Source organism: Protopterus annectens, chromosome 7.part0, assembly GCF_019279795.1.
Source record: "Protopterus annectens isolate FY-2018-M chromosome 7.part0, PAN1.0, whole genome shotgun sequence".
Lineage (NCBI taxonomy): Eukaryota > Metazoa > Chordata > Ceratodontiformes > Protopteridae > Protopterus > Protopterus annectens.
Window position 1 is genome coordinate 1,164,967,021 of NC_056739.1, and position 21,354 is coordinate 1,164,988,374.

General features: G+C 44.8%; 1 protein-coding gene across 2 annotated transcripts in view; it reads right to left on the reverse strand.

Annotated features, from left to right (window-relative positions):
- SEMA7A (semaphorin 7A (John Milton Hagen blood group)) overlaps positions 1-21,354 on the reverse strand; it is a 550,369-nt gene that overhangs the window by 97,417 nt on the left and 431,598 nt on the right. For both annotated transcript variants that reach the window (XM_044077757.1, XM_044077756.1), the window contains exon 10: positions 2,552-2,744. In XM_044077757.1, the coding sequence (XP_043933692.1) occupies positions 2,552-2,744 (193 nt within the window). The remainder of the gene's footprint in view (positions 1-2,551; positions 2,745-21,354) is intronic.

Consider the following 21,354-nt stretch of genomic DNA (forward strand, 5'->3'; position numbering starts at 1 on the left):
ACAAACAGACTCAGCTTCAGGAATAATATCCAACTAATACAATAAGTTATAGGCAAACAGTCTCAGCTTCAGGGATAATATCCAACTAATACAATAAGTTATAGGCAAACAGTCTCAGCTTCAGGGATAATATCCAACTAATACAATAAGTTATAGGCAAACAGTATCAGCTTCAGGGATAATATCCAACTAATACAATAAGTTATAGGCAAACAGTATCAGCTTCAGGGATAATATCCAACTAATACAATAAGTTATAGGCAAACAGTCTCAGCTTCAGGGATAATATCCAACTAATACAATAAGTTACAGGCAAACAGTCTCAGCTTCAGGGATAATATCCAACTAATACAATAAGTTACAGGCAAACAGTCTCAGCTTATAGGTTCATAGGTTCATAGGTTCATACTAGGCTATCTGCCCGAGGGCATTTACAAGCCTAGCCCATAGTTTTGTGGCTTACGCCACCCCTTTAGTATGGGGAACTATACCCATTATTTTGCTGTGCCTCTGTTGAGCAGTGACACTGAGGTAATCCCTGGGGTATATCTGCGATCTCCCATCCATTGGTCAAGATTTCTCTTGAACAAGGCCAGCGAGGTGCTCTGCCTCACATACACCGGGATTTTATTCCACAGCATAGGGAGTCTTTGGGTGATGAATCTATCCCTCCAGCACGTCCTATTAATAGCCGTGTCGAGGTTTAAGTCTCCTGGCCTTGTGGCTCTGATGGATCTAGATTTTTTGAGGTGAAGCATATTCATCAAATCTGGGTTTGACATGGCCTTGTATGTTAGGCAAAGGTCACCTCTGAGCAAGTGGCGACTGAATAGAGCTGGAGTTCTTTCAGTCGGGCAGCATAGGACAGATGTTTGAGACCCTTTATCCTTTTGGTGAGGAACTTTTGTGGCCTCTCCAGCTGCTGCAAGTGTCGGGTCAGATACATTCGAATGGGGCATTGTACTCAATCATTGGTCTGATGAGTGATGAGTATAGGAGACTATGACCTCCTTGATCTAGATGAGAATCCCTTCATGATAAGGTGGGCAATGTAGAAGGTCTTCCTAACTACTTTAGCTACATGGGTGTCGAATGACAGACTACTATCAACCTGGGTCCCCAGGTCCCTGATAACTTTTCTGTACTCAGTGGATTGCCACCTATTTGGTAGCTAGGGGTAACCTTGTTTTTCCCGAAGGGTATGACTATGCATTTTTTGGCATTTAACTTTAGGCCATGGCTCTGGCACCAGTTATCCGTTTCTGTGAGACCCTTCTGAAGGATATCTGTGTCAGATGTGTTTTCTACTATGGCGCCCAGTTTGCAGTCATCTGCAAACTTTGTCAGCCATAACCCTCCTGTGTTTGCTTGCACCTCGGAAAAGTAGATGCCAAACAAGAGTGGGCCCAGGACTGAGCCCTGTGGTACACCACTTGTGACAGGCTTTGAGTCTGACATGGCGCCAGCAACTCTGACCCTGTGGGTTCTGTCACTCAGCCAGTTTGCAACCCATCTTGTGATGTATGGGTTAACATTTAAGCTGATGAGTTTTTCAATGATACCCGAGTGGGGTATTGTATCAAAGGCCTTCGCCAGATCGAGGTAGGCTGTATGGACTGCCTTTCCCTCATCAATGGCTTTGGTGACTGTTTCGAAAAAGTCAACCAAGTTTAGAAGGCATGATCTGCCTTTGACAAAGCCAAACTGGGATGGATCCAAAGTCTGCAAATTCCCTATGTCTTTATTTATGAGGTCCATTATGATCCTCTCCATGGCTTTGCAGATAAGGCTTGTCAAGCTAATGGGCCGGTAATTTCCAGGGTCGGTGGAGGCACCGCCTTTGTGAAGTGGGACCACAGTTGCAGTGCGCCACTCCCTGGGTACGTATCCAGAGGTAAGACTATGATTAAACAGCTGTCCTAGCTGTGGGTTTAATTCCTCGTTGAGTTCGTGGAGCACTCAGCCGGGGACACCATCAGGTCCCATGGATGCTGTGTTTTTTGCTTTGGAGAGAGCAGTTCTCACTTGGGCGTTGGAGATGTTTGGGGGCTGCAATCGCTGGTATAGATATCTCTCCTTTTGGGGAGGGGAGAGGTTTGCACTGAACCTGTCAGCCAGTATGTTGGCAATGTCTGTAGGATCAGTAATCTTCACATCATTTTGAACTAGTTCTGAGCATATCTGGGAGTTTCCTCCCAGGTTTCTAACATAGCTAAAGAAGGCCTTATGATTGTCTTTTGAGTCTTTAGCTATTTTTCTCTCAAAATTTGCTTTGGATGATTTTATGAGAGCTCTTAGTTTTTTACTTATAGTGATCAAGGGTGTCTTACCTTTTAAGGATTTTGCTCTATCTTGTAGTAGCTTCCTCCTTTTGTTGTAGAGTTTGTTTATGGCTGGGGTCCACCAGAAGCTTCACGGATAATATCCTACTTATACAATAAGTTGCAGGCAAACAGTATCAACTTTAGGGATAATATCCAACTAATACAATAAGTTATAAGCAAACATTATCAGCTTTAGGTTGCACAGTTACAAGATAGGATTTCCTTACCTGTAGCCAAAACCAGAACTGTGTGGGCATTGTGATCAGTCGGAGTGACTATGTCCACTGCAATCTTATGGTATCTGTGATGGCTAATAAACAAAGGTTTCTGTCCAATGGGATGAACTGTGTCATTCATCTCTGGGTTGGATGTTAGTAAGTTGATAGTAATTGTGGCCACTTTCTTGCTGTCATCAAGGCACTGAAAACCAAAACAAAACAAAAATGGTTTATCAAAAATGTAACACAACCAGATGTGAAAAAAATTAGTATGAGAAATGTTTTAGAAATATTCTAAATGCAAAAAATAGAAAAAAATAATTTAACAGCTGTGGAAAAATATATGCATTCCCGGTATAAAAATAACAGTCAAGGTATCAGAATTCATAAGGTCATTGATCAATGGTTGTGCACTTGAAGCTTGCAGTTTACCTTAAGTCAGGGTTACGAAACCTCAAAAAATGGGCATTCCCCTTTCCCTACAAGGCAGTAACCCTGGAGTCAAATTAACTAAGTAGCAGTGGTGGGGTCTGAGAGACAGTCTTGCCCATTCTCTATGACAAAAAATAATAATTTTGTGTGTGTGTGTCACATGTTAGTTTTCTGCTTGGTTACAAGTTTCCAGCACTGTAATGTTTCATCAAAACACGTAATGTAAGTATTTTTCCATGACAAGAAGACAGGTATATGGCAGTACCCAACTGTACTGGAGTGGGGCAGGTCCTGGGGTACCTCTTAGTTCAAGAAATCTGGAAAAAATGGACAAAATAATGAAGGGGGAAATGGCCCAAAAACAGGGTCAGATTTTAAATATTGCTCTTATAAACTTAGAAAGTTGATAGAATAACATAATTTGTGTTAGCAGACATTTCTGAAGGTTATGAAGTCTGAAACTCATATGAATGTCATTATTTAATGAATTCAGTTCTCAGTGATCTGCTAGAAAACCACACAGTTTATGAGGAGTAGGCCAAACATATGAGGAAAAAATCTGGACATTTGAGAGTGGACCAATTCTAAGCCAGCATATGCTTATGTTTATTCCTCCAGGAGGATCACTATACCACTTCATGCCTCACCTGTTTGCCCCATTAGTGAATCTATATATCCATATATCCACATCTCCTTTTTCCCATTTTTGCACAAGGAGTTGAGGTGTCACTTTAGCAGTGAGAGTCATCTAGAGGCAAGGCTTACTTTGTCCGGTGGCTAGCTTTGCCACAGAAGTTATTCCACACCACACTCACATGCATAGCCACATCTATAGCCAATTTAGAGTGTCCAATCCATCTACTACATGTCCTTGGAATCTGGGAAGAAACAGAAGCACCGGAGGAAAAACGCAAATACAAGGAGGACATGCAGACTCCATGTAAAAGGTACCCCAGCCAAGAAGTGAACCAGTGAACCTCTTGCTGTGTGGTGACACTATCTGTTGTGCCACTGTGCTTATCGTGTAACATTTGAATGATTCACCTAAAACAATTTGAAAACTGATAACTCCATACTAAGAAAATCATACGTTTAGAAAACTTGAACTATTCATAAATCTTTCTGGAACTGTAATTATATTTTCTTTCTTATAGATTAATTAAAGATAACCACTCCCTGGGCTATAAGGCAATGTCTGATCTGGTTATATTTGAAATTCTATGTATAGAATGCACTTCCTGGAGAATTATCACCAGTTGGGGGTGATTAATATTAAAAACAAATATCAATAATAGAAGAAATGAAACAATGAAACATGACAAATGCACTGCACAATGTAATCTAAGATTACAAAATAAGATTCTCCTTGTAAATAGAAGAAGTCAATTATTAACTTCCTTCAAAAATCAGTATCACTACAGGGTTATGGCAATCACGTTACTTGATGACTGGTAGAATGTAACTTGATAACTGAACTTTTGAACCTGTTGCTACCATTTCAGTAATAAACTAGTGGTAAATGCTTTGATTGTCTCACACAAACGACACTGCTGGCCAGCAAACCACAGTGGCACAACTTGAAAAATAGCTTCTTTTCTGCCTGGTCTGCCTCCAAGGTTTCCCTAACTTTCATTAAAAAAAATATAGCCATGACACGCATTGCTCTCTCTTTGGTAGTGCTCACTAAGTGTTTTACCAGCTATGAATTCCAGTAAAGCACTGCACAGTTTTGGTTTCTGGATCATAACCCTTTATTATGTGTTTTCAACATGGATAGGAATATTCACCTCTTCGACTTTGCTCTTGAAGTGAATATCTTGGCATCCATGTCTATAACAAATAATAAAATATTTGCAATCACCAAGCCACTCATACTCCTGTATATTTTTGGCAAACAAAATACAGTTTTCTTTCATAAATTTGTAATATAAAAAAAAATTACAGGCAGACCTTTAATACTAACACCAGTGCATATTCCACTGATTAACAAAGAGCACTTTTCTGCAACTCACATCATTTGCCAGATTATATAACTCTAATAAAGTGTGTTTTCAGCAGAAAATTTTAGAAGAAAACTTCTCAGGAAACAAGCAATTCCCTGGTTTAGCAGATATCAGGAAGTTGTTGTTGTTTGTCTTTTCTCGGTAAGGGGTCGCCACAGCAAAACTCCGGTCTGCTAAGGATTGGCAGCAGATTTTTTACGAAACACCGAGGTGTCAGCTCAATACCCAACCTTCAATGAAGGCACGCCCATTTACGCACGCATGTCTTTCGAACGCTACCCAAGTGTGGGGAGGACATGCAGACTCCACACAGACGGCACTCCCAAGCCAAGCCCAGAATCGAACGGGAGAACCTCTTGCTGTGAAGTAACAATGCTACCACCATAAAGGTATTAATTAGCCTCCTGCTGTTCAGTATTTATCATTTTAGTGTTTATTTCATCCTTCTAAAATCACTTGTTCCAAAACAGCCAGGCGTGGTATTGATAGAGTTCAGTTACTTCCATTATGCAGTGGAACAGTTAAGTTATTTTTAAAAACGTAGCTTTAGAACACACCTGATTTGCACACAGCTTTCAAATCCCTGATCATTTGCTTATGTCCCTATTCTCATTTAACTTGATGCAATCCAGACAGGTAACAAAGAAAATGACTGCTAACAAAACAGTAACTGCAATGCTTAGTATTCAGTCAAGAATGTTGATTTCATCAAATTGGGATCCTCGCCAACCAGCAGTTAAAATGAAGAAATAACTACCACCATTCATATTCCCTTCTGAAAATGGAAAGAGCATGACAGAAACCCAGACAAACATAAAAAGAAATAGGGCAGGATTCACGAAGCCTCCATTAAGAGATACAAGGCTTACACAGAGGCTGCAGTTAAACGGTGTGACGTCAGCATGTCATGCATATGCATGAGGGCATGCTGAATCACACCTAAGGCTAACACGGTCCGTGGAAGACAGTAGGGGGCGTGTCCGTAGGCCGAGCCCTGCAAGCGGACATGCCCCCAGAAGAGTAAAAGTGCTCAAAGTAAACACCCACGACAGAGTCCATGTAAATGTGAATAAACACAACACAACACATGCCCCCACAGACTATGAACATAAAATATATAAATGAACATGTTATATATATTTTTTTTAAATTGTAAAGATGTTTGCCCGTGAGTGCGCTCATTTGCAAGGGCGTGCCCGTAGCTTAGCCACAGTTAGCAGTCAGTGGAAAAGCATATAAGAACTAAATATGCAAAGTAGGCCAAAAAGCAATAGCGTAGTGGTAGAGATGTTGGCTGAAGAGCAGGCAGTCATGGTTCGAGCCCCTACAGCATCAAGATTTATTTTTAGTAAAATAAGCACGAAACAAGTCCCTGACAAATATGTACACATATAAAATTATATTTTATGTAAAATGTAATGAAATAGGCCATTTATTTTGAAGAAATGTGAGATAACAAAATAATAAAAAATGCCAGATATGCCTATAGCTGAGCTACAGTTTAACAAGGTGAGTGCATCTGCCGGTAGGTGAGCAGTGGTTTAACAGGTGTAAAATGAGTGCCCGTAGGTGAGAAGTGGTTTAACATGCTGAAACTGTGTGCCCCTAGCTGAGCTGAGCGTAATATGCGTGCTAGCAGCCAAATGAAGCATAAATCAGCGTACCCCATTTGCACGGAGCTGCGCACCGCGCCAACAAGCTAACCGACAGGCAACGTTGAGCAAGCTGTATCAAAACTGCCTTTACATAGACACACCTCCTAGCCTGTCTAGACAGTCATAAAATATAAAAAGCAGTGGCCAGGTTCAAACCCAGGATAACATGCACCATAGTGAAGGTACTGAACCACTAAGCCATGACCGCTGTACTTAGAAATGCAGTAATAGCAAATATATAGGAATGAATAGAAAGTGGAGCATGACAAAGCAGGTTTTGTGAAGTTGATACAATTCCAAAATGGCCAATCACAGATAAGTGCAGGAGAAATGGCATATATAAGCCCTATAGGCGGGAATACACAGAATAAATGATTGTAGAACTAACTTGCAGCCAGAATGTCAGGAGTAGGTGAAGGTAGTTGCTTTCGAGCACAGAGGTGGGGCGTTGAGGAGTCAAGATACATGGTCTGGCTCCTAGTCCACAATCATGAGGCTCAACTCATGCAGGGCCAGGTCCTGTGGGGAGCATATAGGGCTGAGGCATGGGACCAGTTGGCTCATGATCTCACCAGTGCCACAGGGATTCCAAGGACTGGTGAGCAGGTCCGTCACCACCATGCAGACCTGAAGAGACGTAAGCAGGACCAATTGAACCTTTGGATCCAGGAGGCCCGGCAAGTGCCCAACGCCCCACTACTGAGTAAGTTACATTTAATTATGTATGTAAGAAATTAAACTAGCTGATATTATGGAGATGTGTATTCCAATATTACTTCATTTATATTACAGCTGCAGGTGTCCGTTCTGCGAACCGCAGAGCCTATGGCGATAGGCTGGTGCGGTTGCACCACCAGGCAGGTCAGTAATCCACCCCCAGTAACTGTAAAGAAATATAAAAGTATGACAGTTAGCAAAAGAGTGCAGTGTAGTCACTAAGTAATAAAATGTGCAAGTAACAGTGTAAGAGTGTTTGCAAGTATTGCTTGATTACAAAAGTGTGTTGCAGTCTGTAATCCAAACAGAAAAATGAAAATGTCTGAAATAAAGTCTGAAATAAAGATGCCCCACCTGTAATATAATAGTACACAACCTGCAGCAGGCTGAAAAGTACAGCTGCAGAAGATGAGCAAATCACATGTGTGAAATATATCCCTGTTGAAATACTGAAACATGACAGAAGTGAAACTGCTGGAAAGGATTGTAATAACTACAGGTAAAACATGTCAATAAAGCCTAAGAAGTAAGTACCATCCTGAATAGTGAAATGAAAACAAGTGAGAGAGTGTGAGAAAGAGTTATGAATCCACCAATAAAGTAGTAATAACCCCTGAATAAAGTATACTGCAGTCAGTACAGAATGAAATGAATGGGACAAGTAGAACCAAACTGCGAAATGTGTTCAAAGTGTTGCTGCAGCTGGAATGTGTATCCCAAAATCTGGATATATTGCTCTCAGTCTGCAATATGCAGATAGTATGATTGTCTGAAATACCAAACATCCACAGTTGTCTATAGCTATATAAAGCAAATGTAGCAGGATGATGTAGCTGAACAAAGCCAGATATGAACATGTATGAATAACAATAAAATGTATATTGATGTAGCAGTAACAGTCCTATCACCAAATTGAAGTAGTTATCATATAGGAAACTGTACTTAGAACAGTAGTGTGTATATATCTGCAGCTATTAGAAATGTACAGCATATGTATTGGTATTTGAAGGTGTTAATAATATTTTCTTCAACCCACCCTATAACCACATATAATCCATTCCACGTGAAATTGGTATGTGCAATCACAATTAACACCCCTGGACATTTGTCCTGTTGGGTCATAAATATTTGCATGCATGTTGATGCATCTGCCCTGTTCATACATCCAAACCTGATGGCCTGTTGCCATCAAACAACCCTGCATGTTGTTGGACTGTGTATTGCTGTTCAAATCATGCATGTGTTATGCTCGCTGTTCAATGGTGTGAATATCTGGGTGTTTGGTTAATGGGAATACTAATGCATGCTGTTACAACTAATTGCGAATGGTATTGTATGTTACTAACCCAAACTGTCATGACATAATGCAAAACATAGGATGACAGGAAAGGTGGGTTCCAGTGGACCCACCTCTCCCACCTCAGCTGGCGAGTGCCAGTGGCACTAGTGCCCAGTCTGGACCCTCCTCCAGTGGCCCTGTGCCACCTGCGAGTGGAAGCGCTGCAGGGGATGGGCCCATCCCCCCTCTGCAAGTGTGGCCGGAGGAGAACCACCACTCACCCTCCGTAGCATCCGGACTGTGGTGCGTAGGGAGATCCGGGACTCTGTTCTTGGGCCCCTACGCCAGCTTGAGGCACAGGTGGCACAACCTACGGGCATGCCTGTTGCCTGGCCTACACAGCCCCCAGCACAGCCTCATCCTGGGCAGTGAAGGAACAGTGGCAACTGCCCATGGGTGGGGATATCAGTTCCACTGTTGCCATCTGTGGGCTCATGGGCTCTGGATATCCAAACATCCGTCCCCGTCAATTGTGTAATGCCCCCACACTTGTCATACACCGCCCCTGTATGCATCTTGTTTGTCTTGTCTGTTGACCTACCCAACCTACCTCCCCAGCTATACCGACTTCCTTCACCTGACATACCACTCCCACCTGAAAAAAAAAAAAAAAACGGCACTCTGTACCCACAAAAAAATTACGCCCCATACATAGCTGCCCATTCCGCACACATGTCTGCTGGACATGGAAACTATCAATTACAATTGGCTGTACAACAAGCATTATTGTTGTCCTGACACCTCTCTCAGGGGTGGAAGGTTTCAAATGTCACACCAAAGTACACACATACATATGCACAGCTGTTGCTGATGAAGAAATTGGCAGCTATGAGCCTTACCTACATCCCTCCTGCAAAACCCAAGCTTGTTTCCCTACTGTCTTACCCTCTTTGTGACCCCTTTTTCACCACTTTCCTGTCTCCCCATTTTCATTTCTTTCAAAGAAAATAGCGCGGGTGTGCACCAGAGTAAGCACTGTTAAGCGGTTGTAAGCGGGTGTGCGCGGAACTGAACGCCAGTGCGCATGCGGGAGCTCCGTGCAAACCAGCGCTAACCCGGTTACAACTGCTTAAAAGTGCCTTAGTCACTCTGATTGACAGGTCCTGTAGTCAGTTTAAAAGCAAAATAAAATCCCACTGTCAGTCCCAAACCCAGGACCTTGGAAACAGTAGTCTGCATGACCTACCACTAAGCCATGCCTGTTATACAAGAACATTCTGCTAAAATAAATATATCATGTAATAGTAGGAGTGTAGTACACAAAGCATGTCATTTATACTTACTGTCAAAACTAGTGGATTTCCATAATAGTAGTGTGTGAACAGAAACAGCCATGCTAGTTGGTAGCTAGTAGGTAATAATGTCAGTTAATGTACATATATAAATGTATGTATATTTACATATATATATATATATATATATATATATATATATATATATATATATAGTTGTAGGTGTCAGTGTGCATACACATTTACTACAGGAAACAGGAGAAAGGAATGGAGAAATGTGAATCTACAACACAGCCTGAATCATGAGAGAGATACTAACCTTTACACTCACAGAACAGTGTCCACAGCATACCAGCATGGCCCCCGCCCTTACAATCTGAAAGGGCAACGCCTATCTCACATACCCTTTTATAGCACTGTCCTGAAATCACAGTGAGAACTGCAATCAGTACACAACTGGCTGCATGCAATTAGCAAATGCTGGCTTGCAATTGGTGCAGAGGCCATCACATGGACTTATGCAGCTACCTACAAAAGCATCCTGTACTCACACTCCACACATGCTATACTTTCATTGCACTGTCTGGAGGCAGACAGAGAGAGAGAGAGACAGAGAGAGAGAGAGAAAGAAAAAAAAAATAAGAACACAAACAACAACACACGGTCCACAAACTAAGTTGAAGCTGTCAGCAGTGTCAGTACCAAGCTGTGCCAGCAGCAGCAGGAAGCTGTAGTAGCAGTAACACAACCAGCTGCAACAAACACAGGTAATGTAAAGTAACAAGTTAATAGTCTACATACTGTGAACCCTCCATATGTGTCATAGGTCTGTATCTATAGGTATGTCCATGTGATATGTTGTGTGCACGTAGTTCCACCCAAAGGGTATGACTATACATTACATGTCATTCAGTGTTAGGCCATGATCCTGGCACCAGTTTTCAGTTTCAGTGAGGCCTGTCTGTAGGATGTGTGTGTCAGCTGGTGTAACGACTATGGCGCTTAGTTTGCAGTCATCTGGGAACTTTGTCATCCACAACCCGCACATGTTTGCTTTTACATCTGAGAAATAAATGCCAAACAAGAGAGGTCCTAGGACAGAGGCCTGTGGGATACCACATGTGACTGGCATTGAGTCTGACATGGCTCCTGCAGTATCGATATTATGGATTCTGTATGTCAACCAGTGTGCAACCCATCATGTGACATATGTAGTAACATGTAAGCTAATGAGCTTGTCTATGATGCCTGAGTGGAGTACTGTGTTGAAGGCCTTAGGCAAGTCCAGGTAGGCTGTATGGATTGCGTTGCCCTCATCAATGGCTGTAGTGACTGTTTTGAAAGATCAACCAGGTTCAAAAGGTGGGATCAGCCCATCACAAAGGCAAACTGGCTGGGAACAAGTGTCTGCAGGTACCCAATACCGCTGTATATGCGTCCCATACTGAATCATTCCATAGCTTTGCAGACCAGGCTGGTTAAGCTTATAGTGCGGTAGTTCCCAGGGTCAGTAGAGGTGCCTCCTTAGTGGAGTGGGACCACTGTTGCTGTATGCCAGTGTTCAGGTACATATCCCGTAGTATGGCCAAGGTTAAATATCAGTCTTATATGTGGTTGTATGTCCTCTTGGAGTTTACTTAGCACACATCCAGGGATACCATCAGGTCACATTGATGCTGTGTGTTCTGCTTTGCTGAGGGCGGCCCTCACCTGGACATGTGAGATGATAGGGAGGTTACATTCAGCTATGATAAGTATTTCTAAGTGTGGGGGAGAAGGAGGGGGGATACGTACACCGAACCTGTCTGAAAGAATGTTGCCAATATCTGTGTGTTGTGAATGTTAAGTAGGTGTGTAGTAACTCAGAGCATATCTGAGGCATTTGGTCCATATGTGTAACATAACTGAAGAAGGCCTTGTGGTTATCTATAGTGTTCGTGGCCATTTCCCTCCCAGAGTAGGCCGTGGATGTTGTTATGAGAGACCGTAGCTTATTACCAGTGCTGACCACAGATGCCTTCCCTTAATGTGAATCTGCTCTGTCCTGCAGTAGCCTCCTTCTATCGTTATACAATCTGCCTTTGGCTGGGGTCCACCAGGCAGGATGCCTAACCTTTGTGCATAGGGTCTGGGTTAGAAATGTGTGTGCATGTTCCATGCATTCTTTGGGATGTCCATGGGAAGCATTCGCAAAGGGGTCAGCAGTGTGGGTTGTGGCTTCCACTGGCCCAGTGGGCTGCATGGATACCATGTCAGTCCTAACAAGTGAATAACTGTCTTATCACATACATATCAAAGTAGTCTACTGTGCTGGTGGTGGTGGTGGTGGGATATGTATATCCAGGCTGAGTAACTTGTGTCCAGATCACACTAGTGGATGGCGTTCCACATACAGTACCTTGGTATGAATCCCCAGAGTGAGGTTGTGCATTGGACCCGTTGCAGTGTGCTGACCGATGGGGCATGCTACTATGTTGTATGGAATGTGGCAGGTATTGTTGCACAGGTGTTGGCTGAGCACTGATATCTGGCCATGTACTTGTGTATCCACCAAGAGACACACACATGCTACATATGGGAGTAGTAGTATATCACTGCAGTTGAGTATCATGTATAGTATGTGTGCCATATATTGCTGACAGAGTCTGCTGATATCCTGTTTGTGTTCTCTTCCAGGGACATAGCGCATCAGCGTAATCCTGCCTACTCTGCAGCAGAAGATGAGGAGATACACCAGAGCCTGGTGTGGGATTATGACATACTGTTTTCCCGCACCAGCCAGAATCAGCAGGAGAGGGCTGCACTGTGGCAAGACCTTGTCCGTAGGGTAAATGACATTGGCACACATAATAGGACATAAGGTACGACATCACTGCAGTGATTTAATTAGAAATGTCCATCAGCATGCGTAGGATATCCACAGGCAACAGGTTGCCACAGGAGGTGGGGTGGCCACACATTCCTCCCTCACCAGACTGGAGGGGCAACTCCTAAGTGTTGTGGCTCCAGCCCCGGAACATCAACAGCAACACACCTGCATCATGATGGAGGCTGGATCCACACAGCAACACGACATGGAGCATGCAGGTAATATGCCATACGTACACTTGACTGTTCTGTACACTGTTAGTTTATGCATGTGTAAGGTGTGTCCGTGGTATGTAGCTGTCAACATAGTATGTAATTGTGCAGGTGTGATATTGCCAATAGCAGCTGACGTGTGAAAGGCAACTGGTGTACTACTGCACTGTATCATATGCAGTATCAATGGCACAGTTGTGCCCACTGACATTAATCTCCTCATTTCTGCAGGTCCCTCCGGTGTTACAGCAAGGCAGCCCATCCATGCTGGTGAGTGTGTTTTAACAATACCTATAATAGTCCTGATAGTGCTAGTAATACTAGTGTAACTCAGTAGTGCTCTGTGTGTATACTGTGGGGTGTGCATGTGTGCATATGTGCCTGTGTCCACGTGTGCATGTGTGCATGTGTGCATGTGTCCACGTGTGCACGTGTCCACGTGTGCATGTGTGCATGTGTGCATGTATGCCTGTGTCCACGTGTGCATGTGTGAATGTGTGCATGTGTGCCTGTGTCCACATGTGCACGTGTGCATGTGTGCATGTGTGAATGTGAGCCTGTGTCCATATGTGCATGTGTGCATGTGTGCATGTGTCCACGTGTGCATGTGTGCATAAGTGCATCACTGGTAACATTGTGTAGACATTGTAAACTGTCTTTCCTGTCTTCCTCCCACAGGTTCTGGTGCTGCTCTGGTGTCCTGCAGCAGAAAACCCTGAATCTGGTGCCACAGGTACTGATAATGATGATATCTGTGTAATGGCACAGGAAGGTGTGTCAGGATCGTCATTGGTCAGCCAATTGACAGTACACAGCTGTCAACCCCATCATTGCGCACAGTCATCCTGCCAGTACATCCTATGTCATCATTGTCCCTAGGTGATGGACAGGATACAGTGGGCATTGACCAGGGTAATGTGGTATCTGTGGCACATGCTTCCCCACACAGCAGCCATGGGCAGGGTCCTGTGATGGTACCACACAGACAGTTGCCTATGGGTTTTCGTGGGAGCATCCATGGGCGTACTGCCTCTGGCAGATGTGCCCAAAGAGGTCTGTCAACCTCAGCTATGTTTCGGGCTGTCATGCAGGCACAGTCGCGTATGGAAAGGTACACCAGACAGGGTCTGAGGAAGCTGAGAGCATGTCGCACAGCCATGACTGACAGTATGCGTGACATCGCAGATGCTATCCGTAACTTCACTGATGTCATAGACAGACGTTGTGGGGACATATTACAGCAGTTCCACAACCACATGTCCATGAGCCAGGGCAATGGTGGACGGTTACGGCGTCGACGTGGCCGTATGCCAGCAACAGCAGGCAGTCAGCGCGGATGACAACAGGCCCGCGGACACCACCATAGTGCCAGCAGCAGCCCCAGCAATGCTGGGTCTGTGCTGTCATCGGAACGCCCCAGGAGACCATGTGCACATGGCTCTGGACAGTCCCAACAGGGACCTGTGTCCAGCCAACACACTCCCACTTCTGATGACAGTACCCAGTCTGGCTTAGTACTGGATATGGTCCGTAGCACCCCTGCCAGGCACAGGTACCTTGTCCGTGCCCATAGACACTGATCTGTATGACCTGCCAGGTGCAGTCTGTGGCTGTCCACAAACTCCTGTATTTGGCAGCCATGAGGTGGAACTATGTGCGTGCATACACACATGCGAAATGTTAACACCTAGGGCTACCACATACACGCACGCACTGCATCAACAGTGCCCCACCATGTACTGCTGTCCCTCACCAACACACATACACACACATGTCAATTGGTGGTATCAGTGGCAGACTCAGGCATATCTAATTCACACCCTGTGCATATGATGAAACTGTGCCACCTCCTGCAATCTCCAACACCAGTGCAGGAACAGGTAAACATGTTGCTGATGCACAGGGTGGCTACATAGAAGTGTATTAGTAGTATCATGTTGGTAACAGTACAGTGTGCTGATATGACTGTGTGTATATCCCAGCATGCCTGATGCAGTAACCGTATGACTGTCCTGAATTGTTATCTACACCCATAGTAAGTACCATAGTGTAACAGCTGCACATTATTGCATACCGGTGGTAAAGATGTCAACAGATAGCCATATACATAGATAGCACAGGGGGGAAGCTAATGCAAGTAGTGATACGCAATGATGGACATGCACAGTAATGGTGGCAAGTTGCCCACAATGACTATGCAATGTAGATGTTTGCGCATGTTGATATGTGTGCAGTACCAATGTAATACAAATCACAATTAACTATGACATAATATCAGTTCTACCATGGACATCTGAGCTGTGCATTCCTGGGTACATGTTGATAGTGCCTACATATTTGCACTGTTACCTACTGTTAGTGTTACCCCTTCTTTGTTGTACAATGGACTACTTCAAGCCCCGCTTACTGTAGCTTTGTTTGCATGCATGTTCACTTCGGGGTCCCTGGAACACTGCTTCCACCTGCAATGCAGAGTTACAGTGCTTCTGTGGACTCCTAGTGACATCTGCAAAGCGTACTATACGTATGTCAAGTTTCCACATGACAGAACGCCACTGTCTGTCCTGTTCGCATGTACGTTGCCTGTGACACATTGCACATGACTTACCTGGCATTTACCCACGTGTGCAGTCATATATGCCAGTGCTATGAAATCAGTAGCAGTACACCCACACATACACACCTTCAGTATGTTGTTCCCCATTGGCCCTATATGTTGGTAATCACCATGGCAATCACACTACTATGGTAGCATGTGCAAAGGTAACCTGTGAATCACCTCTATGGTCCAGTTGTGGTTTATGTGAGTCATGTGGCAATGTCACAGCTGCCACATGTATGCAGTCAACCCTCACCCCTGGCCAGGAATGTACAGCACATGTGTGGGATGCCACCACATAGCCAATCTAGGGACTGAGCACTCATAACCCAGTACTGCCATACCCTGTCAGGTGGCATGACATACTACAGTGACTACAATACCAGTCTGACATAGACCCGCACTGACAGCAATCTGAACACACTGAGGCATACTTGGGGACTCAGAATAGCATCCTGCCTGAGCATCACACACCTCCGCAGCTGGCACACAGGCATACGTTACGTCGGAACAGAGCACATGCCACACATGGCACACACATCCCATGTGCCACACACTCACAGCCTGTAGGGCTACACAACACACCTGGTACAGATGTGTCAGGTACCTCTCTTGGCCGCTGCAGTGGGGTCCCGCTCAACAGCCTGTACATGGTGAAGGTCACAGTGATATGCCTGTGGGACACTATGGTCCACCACAAAACACATGCATACAGGTCAGTCAGAGGCATGGACACATATGACTCAGTCATTGACCATGCCACTATGGATGACCTGAGACATACCTCCCTGGACTACATGGTAGGGAATATAGAAGGGATGGATCTCTCAGCATGTAGCACTGACCAGTATGAGCCTGATCTTGGTTGCCATCATACCCTCACCAGGTATGCTACCACAATATGTAGGAAGGCTGTTCTATGTCTACATTCTGCTCAATCTCCAATGTCATTCATAGGGTATCCACTGGCTGTCAACATGTGCTTACATGCTAGGGAAGCCACAATGATTTGCGAGGGGCAGCTTGCACGTGACACCCATGGGCCATTGTATATTGGCGAAGCCCCTTGATACACACATAGTGCCTTTTGCTGCATGACACTAGCCACCTCCACGGGTATCACACAGGATAGGACACTAACAGTGATGCTACACAACACCAGCAGTGTACACCGCAAGATGCATGCACTGGACACTGTCCTCAGCACGGTGAACTGCAATGTCTGTGCAGTACCAGATTCCTGATTCACGGCTCACAGGTGCAACCCATCACTGCCAGGTTATACCTCATACCATGTTTGTCATCCCCTACACATGTAACACACATGGACAGGGGGGTGGTATCCCAAGGCACCACAGATACACACACCTCCAAGTTGTTGGCACAGCACAAAGCATCAGGGCCTATCCATGAGCAGCTAACAGTGTGTTGGACTGCCTTCTGGTTCATAGCCTGGCACACACAACCCTCCCATACACAGGAAACCCACCTATCCTCCCTAACAACACTGGCAATATGGCAGTCTCAAGAAATGTCTTTATATGGCTGGACTGCATCCAGCCAAACATTGTGCGTGAGCATTACTGTAGCTACAACACACTAGCTGAAAGGTTCCCAGCATGTGGTCACTGAATTGCAGTGGAATAACATGTTACCACTCCCACAACAGGTGGGAACATGCAGCACCTGTTCATCGACTACATGTAGACTATATGGCCCAGACCAGATGTGTATCCCCTGCTGTAGGTATTATACCATATACAACCCACACTGTATAGACACATACCGCGTGTGGCCCCTGCACAGCAAGACACAGTCATATTGTTATGCATTGCGAATACCATTTATCCACTTGAGGCACATGTCAGACATGGTAACTACTGCAGGTCACAGGTATTTATGTGTATGTGTCACACACATACATCATGTGTGCATTGCCATTGCTGGTTTAGGCAATGGCATGCATTGTTATGCACAACAACCCACACAAGGTCATATTGTGTGACACAACCACACGTGGCAGTTGCGGGTTTCCAAAACATACCTATCTGTGCTCTGACAATGGTAATAGACCCAGTAGCGGAGCGCACTATTGGCATTACTGGACAAGTAGCCCTGTTTGGCTGTACTGATAGTGTGGTGACATCCCCTGTGTTTACTGGGGGGAATATGCAGCATCTGCTGTATTGTAGTATTTGCCAAAAGGATCTGTTCTCTTACACTTGCAATTACACACACCCTACTACCCCGCCCCCACATGCACACACACACACACTTGCCATTTGCAGGATTCATACCCCTACCTAACTATGTCACGACATGTGAGAGAGACGCATTAGCGAAGAGTACTATTCGAATTACTAGGAGGTTCTTCTTCTCCGGCTGTACTTATAGGGTGCTGACATCATCAGTGTTTGGAAAGGGTAATGTGCATCATGTAGTGTGATCTCCTGATTGCCAAAAAGCACACGTCTTTCATACAGAATTGCACACACAAGCTCCCCACATCCAAACACACACACTTGCAAGTTTCAAACTCCTACCTAACTATGTTATGACACTTGAGAGAAAGGCATTATCAGAGTGTGCTATTCGGATTACTGGGAGGTGTCCTTTCTCCAGCTGTACTTATAGGGTGCTGACATAATCAGTGTTTGGAAAGGGTAATGTGCATCATGTAGTGTGATCTCCTGATTGCAAAAAAGCACATGTCTTTTATACAGAATTGCACACACATAAACTCCCTACATCCAAACACACACACTTGCAGGTTTCAAACTCCTACCTAACTATGTTATGACACTTGGGAGAAATGCATTAGCAGAGTGCGCTATTCGAATTACTAGGAAGTTTCCCTTCTCCTGCTGTACTTATAGGGTGCTGACATCATCAGTGCTTAGATAGGGGAATGTGCATCCTGTAGAGTGTTTTCCCAGTTGCCAAAAGGGACAGCTCCCTCACACAGACTTGCACACACACTAACCCCCCTCCACACACACTGGGCAGTTGTAGGATTCAAACCCCTACCTAACTATGTTGTGACAGATGCATTAGCAGAGTGCACTAGTCGCATTATTTGGAGGTTTCCCTTCTCCTGCTGTACTTATAGGGTGCTGACATCAGTGCTTAGATAGGGGAATGTGCATCCTGTAGAGTGTTTTCCCAGTTGCCAAAAGGGCCATCTCCCTCACACAGACTTGCACACACACTAACCCCCCTCCACACACACTGGGCAGTTGCAGGATTTAAACCCCTACTTAACTATGTTATGACACTCGTGACAGACACATTAGTAGAGCACGCTATTCGCAATACTGGGAGGTTTCCCTTCTCCAGCTGTACTTATAGGGTGCTGACATCATCAGTGCTTAGAAAGGGGAATGTGCATCCTGTAGAGTGTTTTCCCAGTTGCCAAAAGGGACACTTACCTCACACAGACTTGCACACACATCAACCCCGCTCACCCACACACTGAGCATTTGCATGGTTCAAACCCCTACCTAACTATATTATGGCACTTGAGGGAGACGCATTAGCAGAGCGCGCTATCCGAATTACTGGGTATCTGTTCTGCACCTGCAGTAATTATAGGGTGCTGACATCTTTACTTCTACAGAGGTATGTACATCTAGTACTACCTGTCAGGTGGGGAATAGCATATATATGCATTTGCAGCCACCTACTTCAGGGTCAGATATGCACATTTCACTGGCAGGTTATGTTCTATACCATGCTTCATGACCACAGGACCTGTAACACACAACACAACCAGTCCAGAACACCACTCCCACATCCAGGACACACACGTTGCTTCCATGGGAACAGTGCCGGGATATGCAGGTGTTCACATACAACATTCCAGTTGTTAACATCGGGTACAGGCATATTGTGTGTGGGAACTACTCAGGCCTCTACAACTTTACCCTACAGCCACTACAATCTGTGGGTCCATGTGCTATGGCAGAACCACTCACCACAGCCACATGGGGGAAAACATACTGCACCTGTCCATCTGCAACATGGGTACTCACTGTTCCACATCAGAGGTAGACCACCATTGTAGATATCTGACCATACCCACCTTTTCCTGGACATCCATATCCCATCCCCACCCCCAGGCAAGGTTGTCACTGCAAACAAACTGTATTTAGCACAAGCAGACTCTACACTTGTGAAGACTGGGGTGGATGACTTCAAAGGACCCATGCTGGGGGACTATACTGGCCACTCTGCATAATCCTTGACAATTGCATTCTATGAACATGTGTAAGGTTTGCATTGATCATGCTATCCCACATATACCCATGACTGCTCCACAACAAGACACCTGTCAGGTGTACACCAGCCATATATGAGCTGTCCAACAGACAGAGTGAGCTAATACATTGCAGAGCTGTAGCCCACAGAGGGAGGACATCTGTGAACAGTACCGGCACGACACTTCAATCCCACATAATCATCACAACACAGTGTTGACAGTGGAATTGTCCAGACAATGCAGATAGGGCTCCCCTCAGTCTGTTATTGACGCCCACTTACTGTTAGAGGTCCTCAGCAACCCTGTTCCAGCACACACCAACAACATGGATGTGGCTTAGCACATTCAAACCCTGGGATCTCCACTGTGCCCCTGCTTGACAGAGGCACAGCTCACTAGCCTCACATATTGCCTTATGTGACCTACTTTACAGTGGCACAGTAGCCTACTGTACTGGGGATGCAGATGCCAAGCACACTCTGGCTAAGCTGTCATTCCCTAGGGCAAACAGCCTAGTATTGACCTCTACACCCATATGTTTAATTGTCAGATGCACAATATTTGTTGCTGTTAGACTGTTTGCAGGTCTTTATTGCCATAGCATTCCCTGTTCCTATGAACAACTTGTGTATCTGTGAAAGATGTTTGAATATGAGGGCGATCCACTATATCACTTATGTCTCTGTAGTCATTTACTGTGTGCACTGGGCAGATTGCTGTGCTGTGGTTGGTTCCTGGAATGACACATGCAAATACCAGATATGTGTGGCCAACTGCTAAATGGAGATATGGCCTAAGTGTGTGAGCATGACCAGTTCAGCCTTTCCATGGCATGTTGTCTGACATATGCCTCATTTATCAAAGTGTGCGAGCATGCCCACTGTGAGCTTTCCATATGTTGAACTCTGCAGTCCACCACATATTTGGGTATGTGTGAACTTCAACAATATCTCACATTTATGGTTGTGTGTTGGGTGTCATGTTGTGTACTTACTAGCCAACTGCTTCATGTCTGCCACAACAGGAATTATAATGTGCCTGCAGGGATTGCATGGGATACTTTGCATACAGTTGTCAACATCCTTTCATAATGACCTAACACTGTAGTACCGTATAGTGTACTGGTTCAGTACTTTCACTGTGGTGGACAGTATCCTGGGCTTTAGTCCTATCACTGCTTGACATCTTCATAGTAAGCACAACAGACTGTGTAGGGGCCAGTTGTGCACATATGACCATGTTGCATTATGTTCAGATATGGACTACCTACACCAGGTTTGTCCAACATTGGTAGTGTATTCCACAACACAGGTGGACATTGGCAAACATTAGCGATGTTCCCTAGGCCATTTCTGATGCTAGTCACAGAGTGTGTTTGTCCTTCGACACACATTGTAACTGGAGTTTGCCATGACATATGTCATGGTTAGTATACTGTGCCTCCGTCTACCTCTGACATAACAGTGATACCCAGGGTTAACCTACCATCTCCCATC